Raw genomic sequence first — 27,759 nt, forward strand, 5'->3', positions numbered from 1 at the left:
GGCGAGATGAAAAGGCGCTGAAACTCCGGGCGCACAGAGCCAGTGTAACAGCTCTCCAAACTCCAAACCAAACCACGCTTAGATAACAAACAGAGACGGAAATGAACCTTTTTTGCTGTTATGAAAACACTTCGCACTTCAGCTTTTGTTGAGGACACTTAACACGGCATTATAGAAAAGAGACCGGGAATGTCCGTTACGCACGGGGGTCTGTTCTGCACACTGGATCGTTTTGCTTTGTAATCCCCGCGGACGTGATTGTGTTTGTCTGGGCTGTGTCCCAATACAATATCAAGCTGAAATCGGAGCGTCAGTCAGGATGTACAGCTGCGCTATGTGTGGCCACTTATTCTGGTGCGGTGCGCAATCAGCGCGCAGAGGATTTATCTGGGAAAGCGTGATGTCCCGCAATTTTTAACAAAGTTGCTCCACTGTTCAAAATTAAAGCCACGATGACCTTCTTAACTTTTTGGATACTGTTCCCTCTTCTGGGTAAGTCGACATTACGTGTGTCCAAACATACTTACAGTAAAGAGCACGTTTAATTTCGACCAGTGAAACCTGTTTCCATGTTTCTGTTGGAATTTTGCTTTCAAGCATTTTTCCTGCATGAATATTTCTTCATCAGAAATCCTTAGTGTGGAATGTGCTATTATTATTATTATTATTATTATTATTATTATTAATCATCTTTATCTTTATCTTAGCAGATAATAGTAAAATACAGCATTCTAATTTCCTAAGGTATATTGTATTATGTGTTATACTCATGAGTGTAATCATCACCTGTACTTTCAATATGGTTTCCAGCCACATTTAATTTTCAAGCACTTTCACATATTTATTGGATACCGATATATAGCTCAATCCTGTTGTGTGCAGATGTACTACACGTGTCAGTATGTGCTGAGCTGGCGCAGACTCAAGCGTCCCGGCTGGATTGTGTCCGGGCTCATGAGCAGTGCCTGGGCCGCTATGGCTGCAGCTCTGCTTTCCGCACAATGAGGCAGTGTTTGGCAGGTACAGGGGGCAACTTCAGCGCACTGAACGAACCCGAGGCACAAGACGAGTGCAGGAATGCCATGGAGTCCATGAGACAGAGCTCTCTGTATAACTGCAAATGCAAGAGAGGCATGAAGAAAGAGAAGAAGTGCCTGCGCATCTTTTGGAGTGTCTATCACAGTTTACAGGGTGCGTAAAAAAAATGGCTGTTTGGCTTGGAATCATAATTAGTTCCTCATTGATAAACCTATTCTGTATGACAAGAGCACTCTGCTATTAAGTGTCTGGAAGTAATCTACATTTTGACCTTGAGTTGAAAAACTTTTGATTAGAGGAGCATTGGTAATCGAGAATATGACTCTAGAGCAGCGCATTTCCATCTAAATTAGGGTAATAATTCTGCAAGCTGTGTTCATGTATGTAATGTTTTGCAACTGCACTATACAGCCTCTACAGTTTTCTATTGTGCTAATTGAGTTGTTTGTTCTCATTTTCCAGGCAATGATTTGCTGGAGGACTCTCCATACGAGCCAGTGAACAGCCGTCTGTCTGACATATTCCGCCTGGCTCCCATCATATCAGGCAAGCCTGCTGTGGTTATAGCATAGCCTGCTGAAATAGAAAGGATTATAGAGGCAATATCACAAACTAGAAGACTGAATATAGCTATGTTTTATGATGGGTCTACTCACCCTTGTTAGGTTATATGAATGTGTTCAGTTGGCACTGATTCTTTTCTGTTTCTCGTGCTGCTTTATCTTCTTCACTGGCTATTACAGTGGCACAGCTACACTTTATGCACTACTAGGGTCACAGATGACTACGTCGGTTATCTGGTATACTGGGGTAGACCTGAATTGATTGTCTTCTCAGAAGTGTGAATGCTTATCAGGGACAGCAGGTTATTTATCCTTGCATTTTATGGTTGACTAAGTCCTAATGGTATCCTGGTGTTGCATTTGAGAGTAAAGTAATGCTCTGCAGGTGGTGCTGTTTAACCCCAGCACCATATCTTTTACTAAGCACTGTTCTGCTTTGTGAACCTTTTAAACCTCAAACTGTTCATGGCTGCTCTCATTTCTTGTTCTATCTCTGTAGAGCCATCTTAGGGCTTAGTCAAAATCACTTATGGTCTGATTATGAATTAGATTATATATCTCTGCTTAAATGGTAAATAGTAAGCACTTATATAGCACTCGTTAACCTTAGCGGTTCAGTGCCTTACACTGTTTCTCATTCACCCTTTTACACACACACACCAACGACAGCAGAGCTGCCATGCAAGGCATTAGCTTGCCATTGGAAGCAACTTGGGGTTCAGTGTTTTGCCCAAGGACACTTGGGTCACTTGGGCGAGACACTGTGGAGTCCACATGTGCAGCCACCAGCCTCAGACTGGAGGGATTATGATGTACAAACTCACCCTCATACTGTAGCTTCTGATCAGTGGGCAATTAAGAGAAAAAGTCTATTAAGCAATACAAATGCATCATATTTTTAAGATTAGAAGATAACTAATTCCCCCAAACCATCACAGCGACCTACCTGCATGTCAGAATTTTGTCCCAGTTGGAGCAGATAGACACAGAACACCGCAGTGGAGGTAGGAAACATTGCTCTGAATGGTCGGGCTTCTACAAGTCATGTAATTACTTTTTACCCACTAGTGGAAAATAAATAACGAAGCAGTGAGATTGAGGTGTTTTTATGCCTCAGTAACATTCGCATCACTCTGCCTGTGTGCGTCAGTGCGCTGCAGGTGCATTAAATCATGCGAGTTTTACAGACTGAGCAAGGGGACTGCACTTAGCAGAATTATCTCCATATTTGGAAGAATTGCACAGAAACATTAATCTGGAGCCAAATCCAATCATGCGTCCATTTGCCTATCCCTCTAAAGTCCAGAGTTTGTGTGAATAAAGGGCCACTATAAACTGGTGCAGTGGTCTTGGCTGGTCACAGCATCCTTCAGTATTTGTTCACAGCTGTCCCATACAGGAGCAGGCACCATTTTTATAACCGCCACCACATATCTGTACTGAGAGTCCATCTGGCAATGCTCTGAATGGTAAGAGCAGTCTGATTCTTATCCTGAGCCTCTCACTACAGGAGGCATAAGACATACAGCTTCACTGTGTAACTCAAATAGGAAGCCAAACTTTCATAGGCAGAACAGATTAAATTTTAGAGGTAAAACAGATTTAGTTTGAACCCTTTCATGCATAGTAGCTACTAGGGCTGCACAATTAATCGAATATTGATCTCGATTTGACTGCTCATGATTACATGAACATGATCGACTGCAATATTGACGTTTAAAGTTCATCCTCTGCTCATAGAAAACTCCATTTCATATCAAATCAAGCGCTACCTAAACTTACAGCCAGTCACCATAGAGTGGCACAGGGATGACGTCATTTTGTAAAGCCAAAACCCGAAAACGAGTTTGCATTTTAGCCCTTCCGGTTCTGTCGTCCTGAATCAATGGGTTTTTTTAATGGGATTTTGGTTAAACGCCTGAAATAAGGTCTGTGCTGAACACAAGCTCAAAATATTTTCAAATTTTATTCTATGACATAAAATACGCCAGTAAAACCCCACTCAGGATTTTATTTTTTTTAAAGCTTTTACGTATATTGAAAAAGGCGGTTGCTAACTGTCACGTAATGAGGGTTTAGGACGGATGCAAGTGCAGATAAGAGCTTTATTGAAGAGACGCAGACAAATCCAAAACGTGAGACAATAACGTGGTCAAAAACAAGCAAAAGGTCAGGCGATCAGCAAACGGGCGTAAACAAGACTAAACAAGAATCAAACAACGAGGTCGAGAACAGGATCAAACTATGAGCAGTGAAACTATGAACAAAAGCTTGGTACATGGAAAACTCACGCAATACTTCACGTCAAACGATGAGACATGAGAGGTTTAAATGACAAACATAATTAAGGGTGAACACAAAACAGCTGAGACTAATGATGACACGTAAGGGAACAACCAATGACAATACAGGGGTGGAGACAGGACAGAAATCATAACAAATGCACACGTAGAAAGTAAACAAAGTCGATGTCACTAAAAAACCCGGAAGCTTCGCTTCGGGTTTCAGAGCACGCTGCGAGCTCCAGAGCTTGCGCGAGGGGAAATCATGACACTAACAACGTTGTCAGGGATATTAAACGTCATCACGCCGAACAGGAAAAAACTTTACAGTTCAGGTATGCTGTGCACAATCCCCCCCCCAAAAAAAATGTGGATGAAGATTCATCCACAGAGTAAATCCGAATTATGAAAAATGTTTTAAATCAAATTTGGAAAAGTTGTCGGAAGCTTGGTGATGATGACATTGAAGTTGAGCGACCGTGGTGTAGTTCGTTTATAGCACATGGTCAGCTTTTTATTTCTGGCTCTTTTATTTAGGCTTCAAACTTCATAAAATTTGTGTTCATTTTTGAAAATGATCTTGATGGACAGAATGTGTTAGTATTGTAAACTTTTGTTGATCACAGAGCTTATTTTTTGCAATAATCCAAAAGCCTATGTGAAAATCCTGTTGAGTTTTTGTTGAGGGAACCAGTGACGCTAACTTCCGGGTTTCGGTACAAAATGACGTCATCATTGCACCTCTCTATTGGGTGATTTGGCTACGTCTCTCCTCCTGTAAACACTGTTATTGCCTTTTCTGCATTCGCCTGAATTATTTTCATTTGGTTGCATATTGTTATATTTGGTTGCATATTTTCATTTGGTTGATGGCATTTTTATTTTTTACTTTTTAAAATTTTATTTATATTTGCTTCTATGAGATGATCAATCTAATTTGATGCAAAGATTTGTACATTAGCAGGAATGTAGCACAACATGGAGGTGAAAGCAGCAGTCTGTTTATTTAAATTTAAAAGTGCAATAAAAATATGTTGTCCCTAAAATCAATGAATAATCGTGATAAATAATCATGATCTCAGTACTGATGAAAATAATCATGATTATCATTTTGGCCATAATCGTGCAGCCATAGTAGCTACACTTATGATCAGTCAGATTAAATAAATTGTAAATCACCCCCAGATCACTCAAGACAAGTACTGTAATTTAACATAAATCAGTATCCCGATTTCTGTTAGTCTCTAGACCATCTGCCATTCTCAGTGTCTCTGGTATATATTTATAAACCTCCTACACAACCACCCCCCCCCCCCCAAACCCCCAAAACAAATGTATTAAACATATTAAAACTTGTTTTTTTTAAACTGAAGACATTTTTTACCTTCAAAAATGAGTTGCATCATGCAGTGATCCTAAACTACATACATTTTGTACATGTCGAGAATATTATTACATTTTATATATTATTTAAAATTCAATTTTTTCCCTACAATTTCGGTCATCAAAATAAAACATTTTAGGTTATTCGAATGTTTTGAATTAAATTCTTTTGTATTCCTGACCATGGTTAATCCATTTACTTTTTAATATAAGTATTTTTTAAAAATAGTATTTAGAAGTCAAAATTCAAATGATGTCCAATTTTAAGTAATAAACATCTAACGAATCTGTCTATCTTTTACAATAATTTATGCATGAAAGCGTTAAATGTCTGCAGTCTAAGTATTTTACTAGTAACATGAACGCCTGGATCTGACTTAATCCACCCACCTGAAGGCAAACGTGTTCACGGAACATAATGAATGACTGATACTAATCCCACCATGTCCTCTCAGCTACTCTGTATACTTATTATATTAACATACAGTGGGGTCCAAAAGTCTGAGAACACACTGAAGAGTAAAATTAGAAATAAACAGAAGGTTTTAGAATTCTGAAATATGTAAAACACAGGAAGTAAATGTTCAATATCTTGAATATTTAACATTCAAGATTCTGTATTATTTTTAGGGCTCTATTTAAATGTAAGTAAATTTGTGATATTGACCATGCTAACTGCTTTGTACAAAAGGTCAGATTTCCCTCATATCTAATCTCTTCTATTGAAGCTTGTGTTCAGACGACACTTGACGACTTGATTTGATCTAAAATGGATCATAAGGTTTCGAGTCGATGCCAGCTCGAGTACACACTGTCATTAAAGTAAAAAGAGGACTTACCAAATACTAAGAAACTCTGAAATTCTTGTAAATATTTCAAAATTTTCACTCAAGTTGTTATCAATAATATAATCTATAATGAAAATCATTGTATTACATTAGAAAAGAATGCAAAATAGAATCATTTTCACTAGTGGTTTTGCACTACACTGTATATCTCTCGATAATAAAGCAAGTTGTAACACAGGTCAATACGCCACATCTTTAGAAGAAACCTGAAGCTAAACAAAAAGGCGATGTAGTCATCAGAGTATCTAATTTCACCTACTCTTTTTTAAGTTACCAACAGAAATGTATTCTCTAATTGCTACAGTAAGAGGGCATAATGAAAAAAACAAAACACCATTATTTTAGTAAATGCCTTTACCAGGCCTTTACACTTCCTTTAAGGAATACTTCACAGTGGGATCAATAAAATAGCTGCATTAACAATCATCTTATTGCTTACAAAGATACTTAACTTACATACCATAATAGACCAAATCTTAATGATGTGAATCTTTTCTGGATGATTAAAATGCTTCAGCTTCACCAGAAGTAAGATGTTTGGCGAATCAGGAGCCCAAGGACCAGGGTATAGTTAAAGAGATGGTTTACTATGTGCACAGAGACACCCTGGGAACTACAGTGTTTCGTAGTCTCAATCTTAGTCCAAACATAAGTTGGATAAGGTTGGCTTTTATATTCAGTTGTACATGCAAGCAACATACCCAAGGCTAGTTAAGGAAAAGATAAGAGAAAAACATGAGACAAAAGACAAAACACCTTGACAAAAGCATAAAGGACAGAAACCCAAAAACATGAGACCATGAGTAAGCAAAAATCACACTGAACTGATCTTAAATGACTGAATCATAACCATGGAAAATAAGAAAAATATTTCACACTAACAAGCCTGTCTTCCTTACAAATTCATCTAAGAAAAAATAATGATAAATAATTATAGGGATTATCTCTCTGCTAGTAAAAATGTGATCCAGGCTGGCATTGTTGTAGAAGTGGCTCTCAGATATCAGTGGAAGTGTAGTGCCGTTGTAGAGCCACTCTCACAGCCAGGGTTGTATTGCAGCTTTTTGCTCTTTGATGTTACACCATGTCCGGCAGGTCCACATGGCTTTTGTCAGCATTAGGCTTCAGTAACAAATCTCCTGTTGTTACCAAATGGGGGGGGAGGGGGTGGGGGGCAAACTCCTAGAGAAAATCGTAAATTCTCATGCATGTAAAGTAAATTGGATAATAGTTGCTGGCGAGTTGTCCAGCTAATGACAGTTATAGCGATTATGGTTTCTGTGGCTTGTGAGGAGTCTCGCTGTGACTCAGGCCTTTCCTAAGATGGGTTTATTACACCATTTATTCAAACCAAGCAGCGTGTGACACAGACGAATACCCATTAGAATGAATTCACAAGGAAGTCTTTGAATTAAAAAACATGCTTCTACTTTATAAATCAGTAGAGGAGACAGCCTTGAGTGAGAGCACTCATCAAGCCACCTACAATGGGTGAACAGAGAGTGAGAGAAAAACAGACAGCAAAAAACATAAAACAAATGCAGTACGAGACACATGAATGAGCAGTTGCATATCATAAAACTGAAATGATCAGTTGCTCATTTGCTTTCAGATAAACAAGCAGATGCATGGTTTTCTCTACACACCTGAATAAATGGCCTTTTGTGCTGTGATCACATTTTTAAGGGATTTTTTTATGCAACTCTTTAGAAAAGTGCTGAATGATGTCAAACACATCAGCATTGCTCGCTAAGCGATAAAAAACAGCATTGAGGCCATGTTGGCTGCTTGTTAGTAAGCCATTTATATTTCAGTGTTCCAATGTAACTAGGGACTTTTTTTTTTTGTATTATGACATTCAATGGTATGCAATCTTTCAGCCCCATTTAACTATGCCTTAGCTTAAATGCTATCTGGTTTTATGGTAAATGGTCTGCACTTATATAGCGCTTTTACCCAAAGCGCATTACACTGGTTCTTATTCACCCATTCACACACACACACACACACACCAATGGTAGCAGAGCTGCCATGCAAGGCATTAACTTTACATCGGGAGCAACTTGGCCTTCAGTGTCTTGCCCAAAGACATTTCAGCATGTGGAGTCACGTGGGCCGGGAATCGAACCGCCAACCCTATGATTAGTGGACAACCCGCTCTACCACCTGAGCCACAGCCGCCCATTTTAAAAGCTCTTCCCTTCTCTTTCCTCCAATGCCAAAAGTTAGGCAAGTGCCTCCTTCTCACCATGATAAGACTATATGTTAAGAAAATAAACCTAATCTTGATCATTAATAATATGTAATCTAGATCTAAGGTCTAAGGTAAGTCTACCCCCTGCTGACAAATACAGCTTAGTCTGGCCAGCAACCAGTTACCAAAACACAGACTTAGCCAAGTTATTTTTAAGAAAAACAACAGTAAGAAAACAGTAGGAAAAAAGTAAAAACGTATCTTAATTAGTTTAGTCAATTAATAAGGAAAGTAAAGAGGGTCTACCAGTTTGACCAGCTCAGCCTGTGTTTTAAAGCTGAGAGCTTGTCAGACCAAGCTGAATTTTTCAGCAGCATAGATAGAACTCAATAGTAACAGTGCATATATCAGCACAAAAAAAGGCTCCAGCCATATCTTCATTTGCACAAAAACCACTAGTGTGAATACAGCCTTGGGCTGGAGGAAGAAGTGGTGTACACTCGGACACTGAAAGAGCCATATTTAATGATAAACCATTCTTAGCCACTGAGATGGTAATAGATCTCACAACAAGCCTTGTTAATTGATTTCCTCATGTCTCTGCTTTGGTCTGCAAGTTTGTTAATCATTTGCTAGACACAAAATGTCATTAATTTGTCCTGATCCTGCACATCTTCCAAGCATAATTTAAGAATTATGCTATTATACATAACTTTAAAGTCTAAGAAATGTGAAAAAATAAACACTATTCTATGCTACAAACACTTGTTTCTAGGACAACTTTCTAGAGGTGAAGAGAGAAGCTTTGACTTTCTTTGTACCGTGAATTTGTTAAATGAGATGTTAAGTAGATGGTTGGGGCATCTGACAATTCAATTGAATTTAGAAAGTAATCTGATTAATGAAAAGTAATGCAGTTTGTTCAAATGAATCTTTACTGTGAGGCGTCCCAGACTTAAATACGTCAGAATTTAATTTGGCATCGCAGATGCACTTCTGCTTTTGGCTGATGAGACTTATACAATCAAATTATACATGCACTGGAATTCTGGCATGGGACACAGCATCATTTATTTATTGTATTTCAGCTGAACAGCGGTATTTTGAGGAAATATTGAATATGTTAAAATATATGCATATACAATATAAAGATATATTATATGATCATTTCTTAATTCCTCTCCAAGCAAATGTAACAAGGCAGTGTATACACACCTTAGAAACAAAAATGAACATGTTTAAATATGCATGCTTTAAAATGGCCTAGCCAAAACAAAAATATATATATATATTTTTTTTAAATAGGACAATGAATGATAATGGTTTTTAACTGGTCTCTTATTTTCTCCATTCTATAGTGAACAGTTGAGAAATGAAAAATCTAGAAAGCAGCATGTGTTCTGTTCATAACACCTCTCAAGGTACAAAAGTTTCCTGAATAATGCAGTAACAAATCCAACAAAACCTCTCTCCTGATAGAAGTAAAAGTCCAGCACATCTATCATGGCTATTTTTCTGCAAGATGCTGAAAGACGGCAACTCTGTGTGTGGGTCGTTGCAGTTTAAGTGTGTGAGTGGATAGTGTGGGTCCGTCAGTCGGACGTAGGGAAGTGGAGGGACTTGAAACAGCATGAGCATATAATTAGAGTGGAAATGTGGGGATTATTAAGAATCTATTGAATGAGGCTGAACGATTGTTAGCTTGAATAATTATAAAGTTGAAAGTCTTTTCATTTCCTTTTTATATGAAAGTGCTATTGATGTGACTGTTATTGAATTTTGGATATGAATATGTTTTGAGTGGGATTTGATTTTATTAATACTTGCTTCTAAAGCCATAGCTCAGTACTCCAGACAGTAGAGTCTCTCATTGTTTTAAATATTTGGCCTCTAAATCATACATCTAACGTAATATTCTGACGAATTGGCAGTTTGCTTGACGGAAAAATCTATTCAATTCATTCTCTGCCATTGGCATGAATCTCAACCAGGCTATACAAGGGAGAGACTTTATTAAAAATGGAAATATGGCCCTGTCAGCGGTTATTGTTTGGAAGTGCAATTCGATTCGGTCTCATTTCTCAGCATTGATATTGACACTGGTGTATGCACTGTGTATGAATGCCAAGTATCCAGTCAGTAGCAGCATGTGAGAGGGAGAAAGAGGAAGGAGAAAGGAGTTGAAATGAGGATAGCAAGCAATCTACACATCAAAAGCAACTTAAGTGTACTGTTTAACTGCTAATGTTCTGCTGTCTTTCACACCTGTACACATGGATGATGTTTAGTGTAGGACAAAACAATGCTGTAATGTGAACTTAATGAACCTTCCTCCCGTCACCCTATTGGTAAGATTATCACATATCATCACACTATATCGGCAGGAATGTGAACTCTGAACCCCTCGGACCAGCGTCATCACAGAGTGTTGGCTTTGATTAAAAGACACCAAAACACCAAAACCAATGACATCACCAACCTCCACAGGGCAGAGATATCACAATCCACCATTCAAAGAAGACTTTGACAGCAGAAATATAGCGGCCAAACCAACAAGATGCAATCCACTCATCAGCATAATCTGAAATCCAGATTGGAACTCAAAGAAATACAAATTTGACCCACAAAAGTTCTGGAACCAAGATTAACCTCTACCAAAGTGATGGAAAGGCCAAAGTGTGGAGAAAGAAATGATCTGCTCATGATCCAAAACATACAAGCTCATCTGTGAAACATTTTACAGAGAAATGCATCCAAATTAATTGGGAGGAACTTTATCATGCAGCAAGACAATGATCCAAATTAAGACAATTAAGCAGCATTTCACTTCCTGAAAAGGAGATGGAATGGATAAAAAAAACCCAAAACAAACAACAACTGAAAGAGGCTGCGGTAAAAGCCAGGAAAAGCATCACAAAAGAAGAAACCAACAATTTGGTGATGTCAGTGAGTCGCTGGCTCACATTAATGGGAGCGCTTGACTTGTATCTGCATGATTTTATGCATTGTGCTGCTGCCACATGGTTGGCTGATAGGATAACTGCATAAATGAGCAGATGTATAGGTGTTCCTATTAAAGTGGACAGTGAGAGTATACCGAGTATATTACTCCCTGTCAGCCAACTAAAATGTAAAACCCATTACGAATATGTTTAAATTATGTTTCTTATCCTTGAACCTGTCAATCACAATTTGTATCATCATACAACTGAAATATACTTTTTAAAATATACTGGAGTATAGATTAAGCAGGTAAGCATGCTGTATGCATCCCGAGCATTCTTGACCTAAAAGTTTAAAGGTAATCTATTTGAGAACTAAGATTATTTATTCAGGAACCTCTTTCCTGGCCTGCATGGTTGTAATTATTTCCTCATCTTGGTAGATCAATATCAAGCTAAATCATAATTAACTGTAAAGGCAAATTAAAATGTCAGATTCTGGACCTGAAGTTAAGACGCTGTAATGAGTAATATGAACTCATGGGACTAGACAGAAGCACTGCTATGCTTTTATATAGTAGGTGGACAATCAATATCAATTGTAATAATCAGTTTTAAGTCATGGTATTTCAAGTCTATTCTTTATTCCCAGCTCGGAGTGTGTACAGACTGCATATCATAAAAGAAAAGAAGGCCATCTGTTAACATAAAACTGCTGCAAAATTATTTTATAATGATTACAATGATTTTAGCATAAAGTTAAAGATTTATTTTCTACAGCACTCTACCGCACAGAATTCATAATTCCTTCTGAGTTATAGTAATGTCATTATCCTCAGAAAGAGTAATGAGAATGATTAGTTATTAGTCATTAGAATGGGTCACACTGGGACTGTAAATAATATGGGATAAGTATGGCGTAACCATATTTAACATCAATTTCTGTAGCAGTTTGCACTATGGAGAATTGACATTGCATCCCAAGAATTGGCAATGATGCATCCATCATAAACAGTAGAATTGTTCTCGCAGCATTACTGGGTGCATCCAGGTGAGAATGCTGTTAAAGTCACTGACTTCTAGCTCATAAAAACCTCCAGTTCATAAAATGATTAAGGCACTGGCAAACATTCTGTATTAACTATTGTGTATTGTGAGCTGTGTCATGATTCTATATGCATACAAGCCTAGTGTAGCCTGCTTCGTTATCAGTTAAAACCAAACTTTTTACCAGTAACGGCATTCCAGGTGTTCTTATACTTTTGAGTCCAGGGACCCTTTCAATGAAAAAAAAAAATCCTGGACACCCCCCCCCCATGATGACAAAACAAAGTAATATTATGAATATAATCTTACCGTTTATATAACTACTACATTAGGCAAACATGCACTATACTATTAATGATGCCATGAGAGATCCCTACAATTTCTACCTACAAAAATTGAAGCAGTTCCTTGGGGTTAAACTGTAGATTTTAAAAGATCTTGTATAATTGACATATATAACTGTTGTGAGGTTAAGTTGATATTATTTATACTGGTTTTGGATTTTTGAGTTACCGAATATTAGATGGACAGCCATTTAGGCTTCGAATTATAAAGAAATCAATTATAATGAACAGAAATGAAACCAGTCACAAGTCTTTCTTAACATGTTAAGAAGGACCCCTGGCTATGCTTCCTCACCCGACCTTGCGAATTGTGCCCATATGTTTTCAAATATCTATTTCTCTCTGACAGCTTGCTTCCCAAACCACCTCTGTGTCCATATTTTTGTGTGACTCATTTCCTTTGACGTTTCAGCACATAAAATTACACACATCAGCACTATCTGGTAGATTTTTTTTTAGCCTGTGGGTTGACATTTGTGTAGTTGACATTCGTCTAGTCGAGAGGTACTCATACAGCACAAGCACTCTGTCATGTGAGTTCTGCTATGGCACTCAGATTAAATAAAGCAGTTATCACTAATCATATAGTGTAAGCCCGGGTTAAACCTGTTTTAACTGTTATAGAATAATCAATACTATAATCAATATCAGTTTTCTTAAGCTGTAAAGTGTTAATTTGTACAAATTCATATAATCGTTCTGTTTACATGCAAGTCAAACTATGAATTTAAATGTCTGTCAATGAAAAAGAAAAAAAATACCAATAACAATAGACCATTCCAATAAATTGATTCTCTATACTGTATACTTATTAGAAAATACATAATGTTATTTTTCATATCTAATCAGATATCTTTAAAGTATAGCGACTAATCGTAGATGAACGTTATTCATATAGTTTTACATTTAAATTGTTTTATGTCCCCCACTTGTTAGACCTTATTTGCACCCCTAGATCAAGAACTGATACAGTAACATATTAGAAATGCATGTTTACATACATACAGGGTAGTGATCAGGAAGTGAATAGACTTCCTTCATGCTGTGTATAAGCGAGGCTGTCACATAGATGTCATTAAGAAAAAAGCCCAGAAAGAGAACTGAGGAATGGAGAGAGAATCTCTGTTATTTTGATGGCTTGAACTGATGGCCTTACACTGACAATCCCAGAGAACTGATTCCTCACAGTCTGCATGTGTGTGTGACAGAGAGAAAGAGAGAGCGAGAGATGTATGAACTCTGCTGTAATTATGGCTCTTGAGACATGAGCTGTGTGACAGTTGAGGGATTGAAGGGCTTACCATACACCAATTTATTTCTTGGATGTAGCTCTGGTCTCTCAGACTCACTTGTATGCAGCATATTTAAAGCACAAATTAAAACACACCATACCTCTTGTAATGTCTACTCACATCCTGGCACTGAAATGCTTGAGTGGCAAGTACCTTGAATAATGAGCTTAAAAGAGTGTCCAATATCCAATTCTGCACATTTCTCTTATACCATGGAGCTGGAATGAGCAGAAGACTGGGAAAGTGCCATTTAGAAAGGGTCTAGACAGTAGCATCACTGTATTTCATTTTCATTCCTGTAATGGTCCAGTGTTGGCTTCATTTCTTGCTGATTAATAAACAGTGGTTCAATACTAATGCATGGAGATTGAAAGCACTGCCCTATAAGTACAAAAATGGCAGTGCTCAAGCAGCAAATGACATAATAAGCTCATTACACATTGATTTTTCTACTAATTGAACCATGCATATTTGATGCTTTTTAAATCACACGTGGTATTTGATGTGTTTTGGCCAGTCACCTGATGTTTGTATATAGGTTTAACATACTGGATTTCAGTATACATGACAAAAAGAGAGGAAAAAGATCAGCTGTTAGATGGCACAGGAGTTCATGCTATGGAGCATATTTCATTATTACTTCTAGAGCTACACACTCACAACCCGACACACTGTGGACCCTCAATTTACACTCCCCAGTATGACACAACGTTAAAATAGAAATGGGTAACACTGCTGCTTGAATTGCATTTCACTCCTCTTGTGTTAGTGACAAAAAGCCTTGAGGTCCAACAATTATATGGGATCAGTGTTACATGCGGAACCGTCAGAAATTTCCAGTGACCTTATAGTGTCTGTTACATGAACCTGTCAGATGTCTTGCACACTTCAGATAGCTGCTTGTTATTGGAGATAATGTAGTATTTGAGATGGGGTACAGAGGATGTGATCCATGGCTAAATTATTCTGTTATATATTGTAATTCGAGTCATGAACTGTATAACATCAAGTTGTGACAGATATGTGGAGAGTTCAATAAGTTAATAAAGCAGTAAGTTTAAGTTTATAATATTGGGAGATATGTTTATATATTTATATATGTGATTAGTTCATATGGGTTTTTTTTCTGCATAGTTAGATTTTTGGCATCTGTCAGGATAATACTATGCTCTGTGACATGAATTTTCTTTTATAATTTGACCACTATATAAAATGTGCTTCAGGCAATCTTTGGATAGTTAACGGTTTTTAGCCTTCTAAGGGGGGTGTACATTGAGCCTTGACCCTTTAAGGGTTCTTCTAGCATAACAAGGCAAAAAAAAAAAAAATTTTTTTTAAATTAATTGCTAGATGATTTCAAGAAGTTTCTGGATGTTTCTTTTTTTCTGTATTCATAATTCTTGAGTCATTAACCAAAAATTGTAACAAGTATTTTTTTTTTTTTTTTAAAAGGCTCTAGTTATTGCATGAATTCACTTGCGAACTGATCCACTTTACAGGTTAATTACCGCTAAAAGCAAGCTAAATGAAATCACAGATAAATCAATAGACTCTTCCTCAATATATTTTGTCCAAATCTAACTGATGGCAGGATTGCCTCAAAGAGGTCCATTAAATGTCCCTGGGCAGTTGTTTATTGGAATGACCATTTGCACAGAGCACGCAGTGCTGTTTAAGTAATGAATCCTCTTCATTAAAGAATGAAAAGATGACCATAAGGGAGTCCATCTCATAACATGACTCAGTGTGCTGAAACAGCACCTGTGCCGATTAATGGAGACTTGACAGCATATTGACTCAGTTGCTCTAATTCCTTCCTCAGAAGATGTGCATGTGTAAGAACAACTAATGATGAATAGGTAGATGAGTGTGCTGTAAAAAAAAAAAAGAAAGAAAGAAAGAAAGAAAAAAAGGAAAACTGAGAGCAGGACGAGAGTGATAGAAAGAGAGCACGTGAGATAAATGAAAGAGAGGAAGAGAGACAGTATTATTTCTATTATAAAGGTCGAGTCCTTGTATGATTTGATTTGCTGCAGCAGTGTGTGTTTTTATTCAAGTGAGGTAGCGACACTATTAAGCGCCACTCAGAAGAGCGTCAGGTGCCCTCCATCAGCACTTTCTGCCTCCACTTATTTTAAATCTACATTTAATCTATCTATTATTGTACATCAACAACCAGAGCACACAGACAGTCAGCCAGCCAGGCCGCTGCACCAATACTGTGCCAAAACACACACACACACAAACAGAGATATGCATGGCTCATTTCATATTGGAGTGGTATTCTCTGAGTGATTCATGGCAAGATACTCTGTCCAACACTCTGTACACTGAGGATGGAAGATAGAAGGGCACAGTTATCCAGGAGAAATGCCTGTCCTGTCCATGATTTTATAATATAGCATCCAGAGCAGAAATGAAAATAGCTGTTGCTGCTACTCGAGCTCTGCTCTTAAGATTTAAGGACAGAATATTTTTAAGTCAGTTAGTCACATTAGTGGGCTTGTGTTTCTTATTGATTCATTAATTCGTTCATCAATAAACACTATATCCTAGTGGAGGTGGAGTCATGGTGAATCTGGAGCCTATCCAAGGAACACTAATCACAAGGCAGTAATACACCCTGGACGGGACACCAGTGCAAACAAGCCTTTATGCACTCATTCACACATTTAGAACTGCTAATCCACATGCAGGCATGTTTTTGAGAGGTGCGAGGAAACCAGAGAATACACCTGAAACCCACAGGGAGAAACGGGGAATCCGGGGCTGTGAGATGGCAACACTGCCCACTGCGCCACCATGTCTTCCCATCATCATCCTGTCACACAGAACATTTTAAAATTTGTGGTTAACCTCTAATTTATTCACATTCTTTTTATAACCATATGCATTCACATTTAATCATGTCTAACTCCCTGATGCACAAACATCCACAAAAAGCCTAAATACCACATCAAAAGTGTAATTAGTGAAAGTAGTTCTCACTGCAGGAGTTAGTGAAGCGAAATTAGTGAAGCTAATAAAGAGACTTAAAAGCACAAAGCAACTTCATTTCCTTCTTCTAGTGAATGCACAGGATAATAAAAGCTAAGTGAAGAGCAGATGAGGGTCTGCATGAAATGTAAATTATACTAAATATATACTGTGGGATAAATGCTGTAAGAGCATAATAACTGCATTTTTAAATATATAGTCGTTCATTTCAGAGGAATTGGGTGTGATTTCCACAACAGCCAATAGCATTCCAACACAAAACTTTGCTTAATTAAGCAGCTAGAAGTTTAGAGAGAGTTTGTTTTCAGTTGTGTATCACTTCTCACTGCTAATTTGCCCACTGCGACTTTGTTGTGTTCAGCACCCTAGAGCAGAGGTTCCTAGCCATTCAGTTACATTTTATTTGTATAATGCTTTTAAAAATAGACATTTTCACAATGCAGCTTTGCGGAAATCCACCACGCCTCATCAGTTTTCTTTCCCTCCTACGCAGAAGTCAAGGCATTAGGCTTCCCATGTGGGAGAGACAAGAGACTAAGACAAGGCATGAAAATAAAACTAATGAGAAACAATCTTTTTAGGTAACACGCAAATGCAAACACGTACATTAACGTGCAACAGTATCTCCAAACGCACGCTTGCTTGCCAAGTCTTACACAGATACACGTTAGCTGCATGTATACCAACTGCTCAGTGCTGGACATGGACCATTAAAGCAGCTCGTGCTGTTTGAGCTGAGATCGAGATTTTAGAGGAGAAATGAATGCAGATACAGTGCAGACAACCATCTTTTTCACAGAGAGAATTGTTTTTAAGTGGGATTAACATGTAGGAATCTGCAGGAGTACACCAACGACCCATGTCTGACACCGAGTTCGACACTGTGGACCATCACTGTGTTTACGGGGTGGGCAAATGCATTCTAGAGAGAGTTTAACTGGATGCACATTGGACGAGTACAGTGCGAGTCAGCAAAATTTTATTATATTAACCATATAAATCTATGTTAAAAATATATATTTTAAGCAGAACTGCATGATAGTCTAAACATAATAAATCACATTATTATTTATCATAACTATTGAATAGTTTCAGGCTTTTTTGTTGTTGTTTTTAAATCACCAGAAAACCCCCTTTTCTTTCACGTCGTACTATCTTATTTCAATTACTTATGCAGCCCGGTTTTCTAGACTAATTTTAACAAATACAAATATATTTTGAGTGTACATTTCTTATTTTGTGCATTTTTATAGTTTGTTGTTGTTGATGTTTTGTACTTTGAAAGTCCTCCAAGTAAAACATGATCACATATTTTAACCTTATACTACTTGGGTTGCTCAAATGTTTGCTCAAGTATATTATGACAAGGTGGGAGGAACATGGCTGAGTAGATGCACAATACAATATGTTCTAAAGAATCTATCAGCCAGAATAGAAAATTTACTGAAGGAGAAAAAAAAAGAAGAGCAGTAATTAAAGGAGCCATATGTTTACAGTCCCACCAGACCAAGAATGTCAGACTGAGGTAGAGGAAGGATACAGCCCTGCAGAGATTTATGTTTTCCCTGAGAATGCCTCAGTAATTAGCTGATGAGTTGAATACGATGTTTTAAATAAGGCAGAATGCTAAAATGTTCATTGCTGTGGCCCTTGAGGACTGGAGTCTAACACCCATGCATTAGACAAAACAATACTGACACATTATTTAAATGTCACTGCTGATGTTTATATGCACATAAATTTATATGCACATGATTTAATCATGCACTCATGTAGACATTCACAAACTCTGACATTTTCAAAACAAAAATGACAATTAAGGCTGCTTTTCATGACTCCTCTGCCATTCTCCTCTCTGTCTGTGTAGGTGAAGCAGCGTTTAGCAAAGACAACAACTGCCTGAATGCAGCCAAGGCCTGCAACCTGAATGACACGTGTAAGAAATACCGCTCAGCTTACATCAGCCCATGTACCAGCAGGGTCTCCACCACTGAGGTGTGCAACAAGCGCAAGTGTCACAAAGCCCTGCGCCAGTTCTTTGACAAGGTGCCAGCCAAGCACAGCTATGGTATGCTTTTCTGTTCGTGTCCATCTGGAGAACACTCCGCGTGCTCAGAGCGCAGACGCCAGACCATCGTGCCAGCATGCTCCTATGAGGACAAGGACAAGCCCAACTGTCTGTCCCTGCAAGCCTCCTGCAAGACCAACTACATTTGCAGGTGGGCCATGAGTCAGCTTAAGGAGAGGGTGAATCCAGGTTTTAGGGAGGTGGTAATGTCATTAAGAGTAGAAGTGAACAGATGAATCATCACGTTCCCAAATGTCTCTTTCCTACCAGAAATGATGGCTCATCGCTCATACTATGTTTTTCATAGCTTGTGAGGTGATCTGATTCAAGATGGATTTTTATTCATTCCTGGTGTGCTATATTAGGTCTCGCCTGGCTGACTTCTTTACCAACTGCCAGCCTGAGGCTCATTCGATATCTGGCTGCCTGAAGGAGAGCTATGCTGACTGTCTGCTGGCTTACTCTGGCCTTATAGGTAAGTCAAAGATAAAGAAATATTATCTCACATAATACAGTAATCATCTCAAGGAATACAGTAAAACATGATGGGGCTTGCTGTTATAGCATCTCCGGAAAAGTTTCATTCCTCTTCTACCACAGTAAATTGCCAATTCAATTTTTTTTTCTCATTAAAGAATGTCACATTGTACATTTTATCTGTTTATATTTAATGTTGTGGAACATCTGTAAAAAAGTTTGTTTCAGTTTTCACTCACCAGCCTCTATATTTAACTCTCCCTCAAAGGTAATAAGTCAAAAAATATGCCTCGCCATGTTACTGAGAAATGGCAAAACCCAAAGAGCTCTATCCTGAATACCTTCCCCAGTTAGAATACCTAAAGTTACAGCTTTACCTCTGATGGTTATAAAATAGTGACACTGGAGACTCCTTCTATAAATGCTAAATAAACATCTCATAGACAATTTCACCATACCATCAATTACTCACTTTTTTTATGTGCATGTTGTTACTCTGTGTACATGAGTACACAGAGTACATGTGTACTCTGATGGGCGTGGTCTTTTCCAGGATGACAATGTCCCCATGAACAGGGCAAGAGCATCAAGGCATATATGATGTAAATCATTTGCTATATCCTTCACCATCACTAGTTCTCAATTCAACTAAAATCCTATGAGAGGCTTTAGGCCACATGTTAGACATTGATCTCCACAACCATAATCGAAACAGCAGTTGAGGGAATATGTTTTGGAAGAATGGTATTCGAACCTCCAGTACAGTCCCAGGGACTCTATGCCAAGCCTCATTGAAGCAGTTCTGTTAGCTCATGGTGGTCTAACATCTTATTAAGCCACTTTAAATTGTTTTTTCCTTTAAGTAAAGGTCTGTAGTGATTTGCTCAAAATACTATAAAACTCCAACGATGAATTAAATCAACATGGGGTACAATTAATTAACTATAGATGTCTGAACTGATTCTAGATGAGTAATACTTCTTTTATAGATGTGACTAGGATGGTAGCTGTCATGCTGTACCACCTATGTGGCCAAACCTTTGGCTTAATTTGAGTTAAATTAATAAATCCAAGAATACTTAATGTTTTAAGTAATTGGGGAAAAAAGTGCTATGTGAAGAAATTAAGAAGTCTCTTTATGTTGGCACTTGATTTTTGTGAACCAGGTACAGTGATGACCCCGAATTACCTGCGCTCAAGCATCAGCGTGTCTCCCTGGTGCGACTGCACCAGCAGTGGCAATGGGAAGCCCGAGTGTGACAAGTTCTCGGAATTCTTCACTAACAACCGCTGTCTCCGTGAGTCCCCCTGCTTTCACTAATTCCTCACATCAGCATGCTCCTACATGTCCACTCCTGTTTGACTGACAGCTCATTCGGTGTCTGGCAGTCATGTCATTTGTTGTACTACACAGTGGGTTGATTGACAAGATTCCTACAGTAAAACAAGTCGTGTCCAATGCTGCTTTGTTGCATCCTTGTGATTATTCATTAAACGTACCTGTAAATCAAATCTGTGGGCACTGTGTGAACATGGCATGCTCGTCAGGGGCAGCCAGACAGCAAGTAGACAGACAAATCACACTTAAGTGGGACAGCTGCAGGGAGGCCTTGACAGAGAAAGGCAATAAAGCATTATTTGGGTGTCTGAGCTGGAGAGAAGTGGAAAACTGGCATTATTTTGTCAGCAGCACATTCAAAAGCATCCATTTAGATGGAGTGTGTGTGGGGAGATAGACAGTGAGGAGATGGGAAAGAGGATATGTCTTTGTGAGGCACTGGTGGGAAGGACAGCAACATCAGTGGAGAAAGCTACACTTTATATTATGACACATTGATTAAAAATGCAATTAGAGACAAGAAGTTATAGCCTTGTACAACACTCAAATGGCATACTGTGCATGATGCAATGCAGTATGTAGTCTGCGTATTTGAGTATGTAATTTTGTAGGACAGTACAAACCTTTAAGACGTGTAACCTGTCAAATAAATGGTAACATTTCACTCACTGGTTTTAAAGTCCGCAATGCTTTGCATGCAATAAAAGTATGCAACGTATGCCAATTGAGACGCAGCTATGGTCATGACATTATTAATTTATCATGATTATACTCTGAGATTGATCAAGTTTCCAAGTTGCTTTCTGTTTACAGAAAAAATGCTAAGCAAAGGTCAGCAAACAGAAATGCACTTTAGGAAAATAAATGAATCTGGGTTATTCGCAATATAATGTAAGTTTCTCTAATAAACCTGAAATGACACTGTAACTTTTCTTATAAACTCACTCAAGAGCCTTGCCAAGGACCAGAGTGTGCAGATACTGATCATTGGAGCATTGTGCCAAGTGGCAGACATTATATTTACAGAACAGGCCATGCACAACGATGAGGCAGCACAAAGAAACTAAGTGCCTTTGGATTTTAAGGTGCTGTACCTTTGGATAAAGTTAACTCCAGCATTATTGCCACTCTTTAGTCAAAATGTCATCAACTTTAATATATTGGATTCTCTCCAGTTTGGTCACCTGCCAGTCAGGGCAGTTTAACACACTTGGAGGAAATAGCCATCTGCCACCTTCTGCATACATGAGCCGACAGACACCTGCGATTGTCTAAAGTCCCTGTGATTGAAAATGAATATATAAAATGAATAGCACATGCAGTGTGTGATTATTTAAGCTTTAACATCAGGACGTTGAATAGTATTATTTTAATACTATATTTTGTCAATCATATACGTTTTCTTAAATAGTGCTGTTTTTTCTGCAAAATACTGGTTTCAAAATTATTGGCACCCTGACAACTAATACTTGACTCCTCTCTCAGAGAATAACAGCACTGAGTTGATCTTAACCAGTTCTCCATTAAAACATTCCAACCTTATATTATATAAGGTTATATTCTCTTATATATGTTTGCACATGCATACTGCCCTCTTTAAAGGTGAGATTATGATGTTACACAATCATTTTGCCCATTCTTTTGAAGGGTGCCAATAATTCTGGAGTCAACTACAGAAGTCCCACTCTCAGAGATCAGATAGCCCTCTCTGACCCATCAGACTCTCATATGCTATGTTTGCTATGTAATGCAGACACTGTAACATATCAGGACGTCTTTTATCCTCTTACAATAATTAAAAAAAGTGAGAAAGCGTGAATAGTGACCTTTCAAGGTGGTTAAAAGATGAATTGTTTTAACAGAGGAACCTCTGTTATAATGAGCCTACTTTTTTGCAACGAAAAATTACACAACCCTCCTGAGGCCTGTATGTTTAAGCAATAATACTCCTGTCTGGTGCCTCTGTGAACTGGGGATCTTTATCAGCTTATCGGCTCTGGCACAAAATAGAGTGGACCATACCATAATAGAGTGGACCATATTAGTTCTACACAAAACAAACAGTGATGAATATAATTCCTCGGTCAGCAGGTACGTGGGCAGCATTTTAATCTTCCTGGGTGCATCTGTGTAGGTAATGCTATCCAAGCTTTCGGGAATGGTACAGATGTTGGTGTGTGGCAGCCTCAGCCGCCCATCCAACCAACTGGCCATTCCAGCACTCTTCACAGAGGACAGGAGAGGACACTTAATGGGCTGGATGACCCAGATTTCACGAATGAACTGAACCCCAGGAATGGTCACCACCTCTACAGCTTCTGTGGAAACCTCCAGGTAAGATAGCTTTTAATGGATTGTGACTGCAAAGTTGAAATAGAAAACACAAAATTTGTAAACCATCTTAAAAGTTATGATGCACATTTGGTAATTAAACTATTTCCAACGCTTTTTCACGATTAGCTTCTTACTATGTGGTGAATATAATATTTCTCTCTTCAGCTAAGAGATTTCTGAATTTCTTTTTATGCCTGCCATTTCTTCTGGACAGTTGGTATTGGGAATAAGTGACATCTAGTAATCCAACACTATATGGACAAAAGTATGGACACCTATCCGTCAAAACTATATGTAGGCCTTCCCTGAACTTTTGAAGCATACAATTTTCTGTATGCTATAGAATTAAGACTTCCTTTCAGTGGAACTAACAAGCCCAAACCTGTTCTAGCATGACAATGCCCCTGTGCACCATGTGAGGTCCATAAAGATATGGTTTGCCAAGATTGGCGTGTAAGAACTCGAGTGACCCACACAGAGCCCTGACCTCAACCCCACTGAACACTTTCAAGATGAACTGGAATGCCACTGCCTTCTTGTCCAACATCAAAGGCTGAACGCACAAATCCCTACAACCACATTCCAAAATCTAGTGAAAAGCCTTCCCGGAAGTGTGGAGGCTGTTATAGCAGTCAGAGGGGGAACCATCTCCATATTAACAGCTATGGCTTTGAAAAAGGATCTACAACAAGCACATATGTTCGTGATGGTTGGGTGTCCACATACTTTTGACCATATCGTGTATGTACAATCCAAAATTACCAAAATTGTGTCAGCTACTCTGTTACTCCATCACACATATCTTTCCTCACTCAACCTTTTGATCAAAAACTGGTTCTAGCTAGCACTCTATACATTACCTTTAGCACATTAGCACATGTGGTCATGGCAAATACAAATAACCCAAAAGGTCACTGAGCAAGGCCCTTTTAATGAGTAATGAGTCTTTATTGGTCACAGCACAGTGAAATTATTTTCTTCACATACCCCATCATGCCAGGAAGTTGGGGTCAGAGCGCAGGGTCAGCCATGATACAGCGTCCCTGGAGCAGAGAGGGTTTAAGGGCCTTGCTCAAGGGCCCAACAGTGGCAGCTTAGCAGTGCTGGAGCTTGAACCCCTGACCTTCCGATCAGCAACCCAGAACCTTAACCGCCAAGCCACCACTGCCCCCTTTAATTTCTCCGTTGTGTCCTGTCTCATTTGTAAGTCACCACTGAAAAGCATAGGCCATTGAATAATTATAAATGTGAGCTTATGCTGTAGACACTGATTTCAGAGACCCTGAGAATTTCAGATACAAACTGATTGATGCCACTGTGGAGATCTACACACACACCAGCTATGGCCCTTTACAGCAATGCATGACCCATGTCAATATTACAGCCATCCGTTTGTTCAACAGTTGACGTTTGCTTATGAGATCTTTCACTTTTCAGTTAGGACTCACTAGTGAGATGACAGGTCACTTTGACTGATGTCTGTGGGCTGTCATAATGATAACATAATGATACCCACACACTCACACATACGCAAGCCCTTCGGATAGAAAAGAGATACATCAAGCTACCAGAGCGGTCATGTCACGGCTAATTAAATAAAGCTGTCACATTAACACAAGCAACACCCTTAAGCAGGAACTACCCATCCATAGCACTGTGCCCTAACACCAGCAGCACGCTGACTCACCCAAAGCATCCCATATCTGCCTTGATCATCTGCATCATCTGACTTTGCCTAGCTTGACAGGCAGCTTCACACACAGCGGAGAGAAACAAACGCATGTACACGGGTTCAGTGTGGCTCTTGGATTTTTAGAATTTCCAAAGATTTCTGTAGGAACATCTTTATAACCAAATCCGATTGCATTAGATATACACCCATATCTTTCACACAGCTATACATCATAATGTTTTAATAATCATAATATGATTTATTAGTGGGCACATTTTCTTCAGCAGGATAGACCTCCTGGAAGACCATTAATCATGTTTTGCCACAATCCTAGTCCCCAAAATTACTTCCATTCTCTCTATTGTGCAGCAAGTTTATTATTTTCTTAACTCTCTATGGAATCACTTTATCATGCCACCAGTTCCATCTGTGTGTGTGCAGGATTGTGAATAGCGCAGCAAAGTTTTAGGGTATTATAATGTATTGCTCTGTCATACACACTAATGCAGTCTGTGGTGCCAGAACATACCTATACTCACACTGCAGATCTATTAGGGAGAGATACGTCCAGCGAGAGTTCACCGCAATGAGCTGGGATTATTTTAATAACATTACATTTCTTTAAAGCATCAGCTTGACCCAGCAGAAAGGCTTTAGTAGGAGAAATGTTTCAAGCCTCATAGGTTTTTCTATTACTGAACAGTCTGATGAATGTCTTGCATTTTTGTTTGTTTGCTGTCTCTGTGTTTAGGCACAGAAGCTAAAGTTGAACATCACAGTGGATGTTGTGTGTGTGGTAGGTACAGCTCTTGTTTAAATATCTCATGAATGTTTAATGCTTTAATTAATACCAGGAATACAGTTGTATTCAGAAACACTCATAATTTTCCACTGATATACTAGAGATACAATAAAATTGCTATACAAAGGGAATTTATTTGTCTGATTATTTGGCTGATGAATGGTTTTAGATTGTACTTGGACCATTTCTGATAGGGAAACACTCTGTTATAGGGTTCTACACAGATCCTTTACATCAATGGTTTTTAAATGATTTGCAGCCACAGACCCCTTAAAAAAACATTAAATAAATTCCATGGAGCTCCGCCTTTTCATGAATGTAATCCAGCTATACGAATACTAGGCACATTATTTAAATGTGTACAATAATATTCTAGTAATTTATTAGAACTATAGAGATTTTTTCCATTCACAGAACACATTAGATTCCAGTAGATGTTATCTATAGGCTGACTTTTTGGAGTTAATACGTTTAATAACTATACTCATTTAATAACTCTCTCATTTAAAATTGTTAATGAAAGCTCATTAGTTCTTACCATTCTGTGCTCTACAGGACCCTGCTCTGGCTGACCCAAGTAGCTTCAACGCTATATCAGGAAGCTCATCCAGCCTTGTCCACTCACTCGCTGTCCTCTTTGTTCTCCAGCTGTTGAATTTGTAGCCGCTCTCAGTTAAAGACTGCTGCTGTACCATACTCACAGTTCCTCTAACGCAACTGATGCTGTACCAAGTGTGATGTCTAGATGTGCTAAAGCCAATTTCCTTTTTGATTCCTGATGGACAAAAATGGAGACCGTCACTGACATGGAAATAAAAGGTCACCGATCAAAAAATAATAATAATAATTAAGTGGACACCTTTGTCACACATTTGCTCTCAATGTGGTAACTTGTGTTGGAAATTATATTTTGTTTTGGAGGTTTATCCATCCATGGTGTTGAAAAGGAGTTATGGAGAAAAATAAGGATCATTAAATGCATTAAGATGGACCCGTACTTCAGAAAGTCCCTTTTGGCTAATGGGAAAAGACGCTACAATTTACAGATGCTAATTTTCCTGGAGACAAGCTTGTAAACTCTTGTGCTCAGCTGTCCATGCGACAGCCAAAATCCCACATCTCTCAGAAAAGCATCTGCCTTCTAATCCAGTCCATTAGCTCTTTCAACATGAACAGTCATTGTTCCCCTGTGTGTCTCCAGCATGGCCCTGATACAGACTGAGCCTTAGGGCAAAAACATGAGACAGAAAAAAACCCTTCAGGACTATTTTACAAACAGGGGAATATTTGCTGCTCGATGTTGTTCAAGTAAGACTTTAAAGGATAAATGTTCAGCTTCAATTGCATTATTTTTTTGGAGGAGAAACATTTATTTACTCTACTTTTAAAATGCCACTTTTTTTTGGTTTAGGATGGGTTTTAATTTATCTGAACATAAATTTTGTGCATATATGCCATAATATTACCACTGCTGGGTAAAAGGTCACCTGATGTGTTTTAACTGTGTACATTAATGTTAAATAAATTGGAAGCAAAAAAAAAAAAAAAAAAAAGAGAGACAAAGATTTGAATGTTAAAAGCCGTTGAATTTGTAATAATGAATTCACCTCAAGGTTTGATGATCTGCATTCCAAGATGCTTTTCTGCTCACCACAGTTGTAGAGACTGGTTATTTGAATTTGCATAGACCTCCTGTCATTTCGAACCAGTATGACCATTCTCCTCTGATCTCGCTCATCAACAACAGGTTGGGGTTTTTTTTTGGTTTTTGCAGCGTGTAAAATCTGTATAAAATCTAGTCACTGTTGTGTGTGAAAATCCCAGGAGATTGGCAGTTTCAGAAATAACCAACCTTGCCACAGTCAGTCACTGAGATCAACATTTTTTTCACATTCTGATGTTTGATGTCAATGATATTATGCATCGCACTGCTGACAAATGATTTGCCAATTGGATATATGCATGAATGTGCAGGTGTACAGGTGTTCATAATAAAGTGAATGGTGATTGTATTTCAGTGCTATGTATTATTCAGTGGTGTACAAAAATGTTTTAATTAAGAATTCAATTTCTTTTAACACTCAAATCTTTAGGTCTCTTTTTTAGCTTCTATATTAAATCAATCAAAGCAAAGGTC

General features: G+C 38.3%; 1 protein-coding gene across 1 annotated transcript; it reads left to right on the forward strand.

The window, feature by feature from the left end:
* Positions 1-452: 452 nt before the first annotated feature.
* gfra1b (gdnf family receptor alpha 1b) lies at positions 453-27,206 on the forward strand. Its single transcript, XM_053640422.1, has 9 exons — positions 453-492; positions 901-1,191; positions 1,501-1,584; positions 18,798-19,149; positions 19,364-19,473; positions 20,642-20,773; positions 22,949-23,148; positions 25,572-25,616; positions 26,178-27,206. Exons 1-9 carry the CDS (start codon positions 453-455, stop codon positions 26,283-26,285), a joined length of 1,362 nt encoding a protein of 453 aa, XP_053496397.1. The 3' UTR covers positions 26,286-27,206.
* The last annotated feature ends 553 nt before the right edge of the window (positions 27,207-27,759 follow it).

The sequence above is a fragment of the Ictalurus furcatus genome, chromosome 13 (assembly GCF_023375685.1).
Source record: "Ictalurus furcatus strain D&B chromosome 13, Billie_1.0, whole genome shotgun sequence".
NCBI classification, from domain to species: Eukaryota; Metazoa; Chordata; class Actinopteri; order Siluriformes; family Ictaluridae; genus Ictalurus; species Ictalurus furcatus.

Bases quoted from the DNA above. Each gene is read 5' to 3' on its own strand.
- gfra1b (XM_053640422.1), top strand. From the start codon at position 453: ATGACCTTCTTAACTTTTTGGATACTGTTCCCTCTTCTGG. The intron at 19,474-20,641 runs GTAAGTCAAAGA...TTTGTGAACCAG, and splicing joins GGCTTACTCTGGCCTTATAG to GTACAGTGATGACCCCGAAT. The intron at 23,149-25,571 runs GTAAGATAGCTT...CTCTGTGTTTAG, and splicing joins GCTTCTGTGGAAACCTCCAG to GCACAGAAGCTAAAGTTGAA.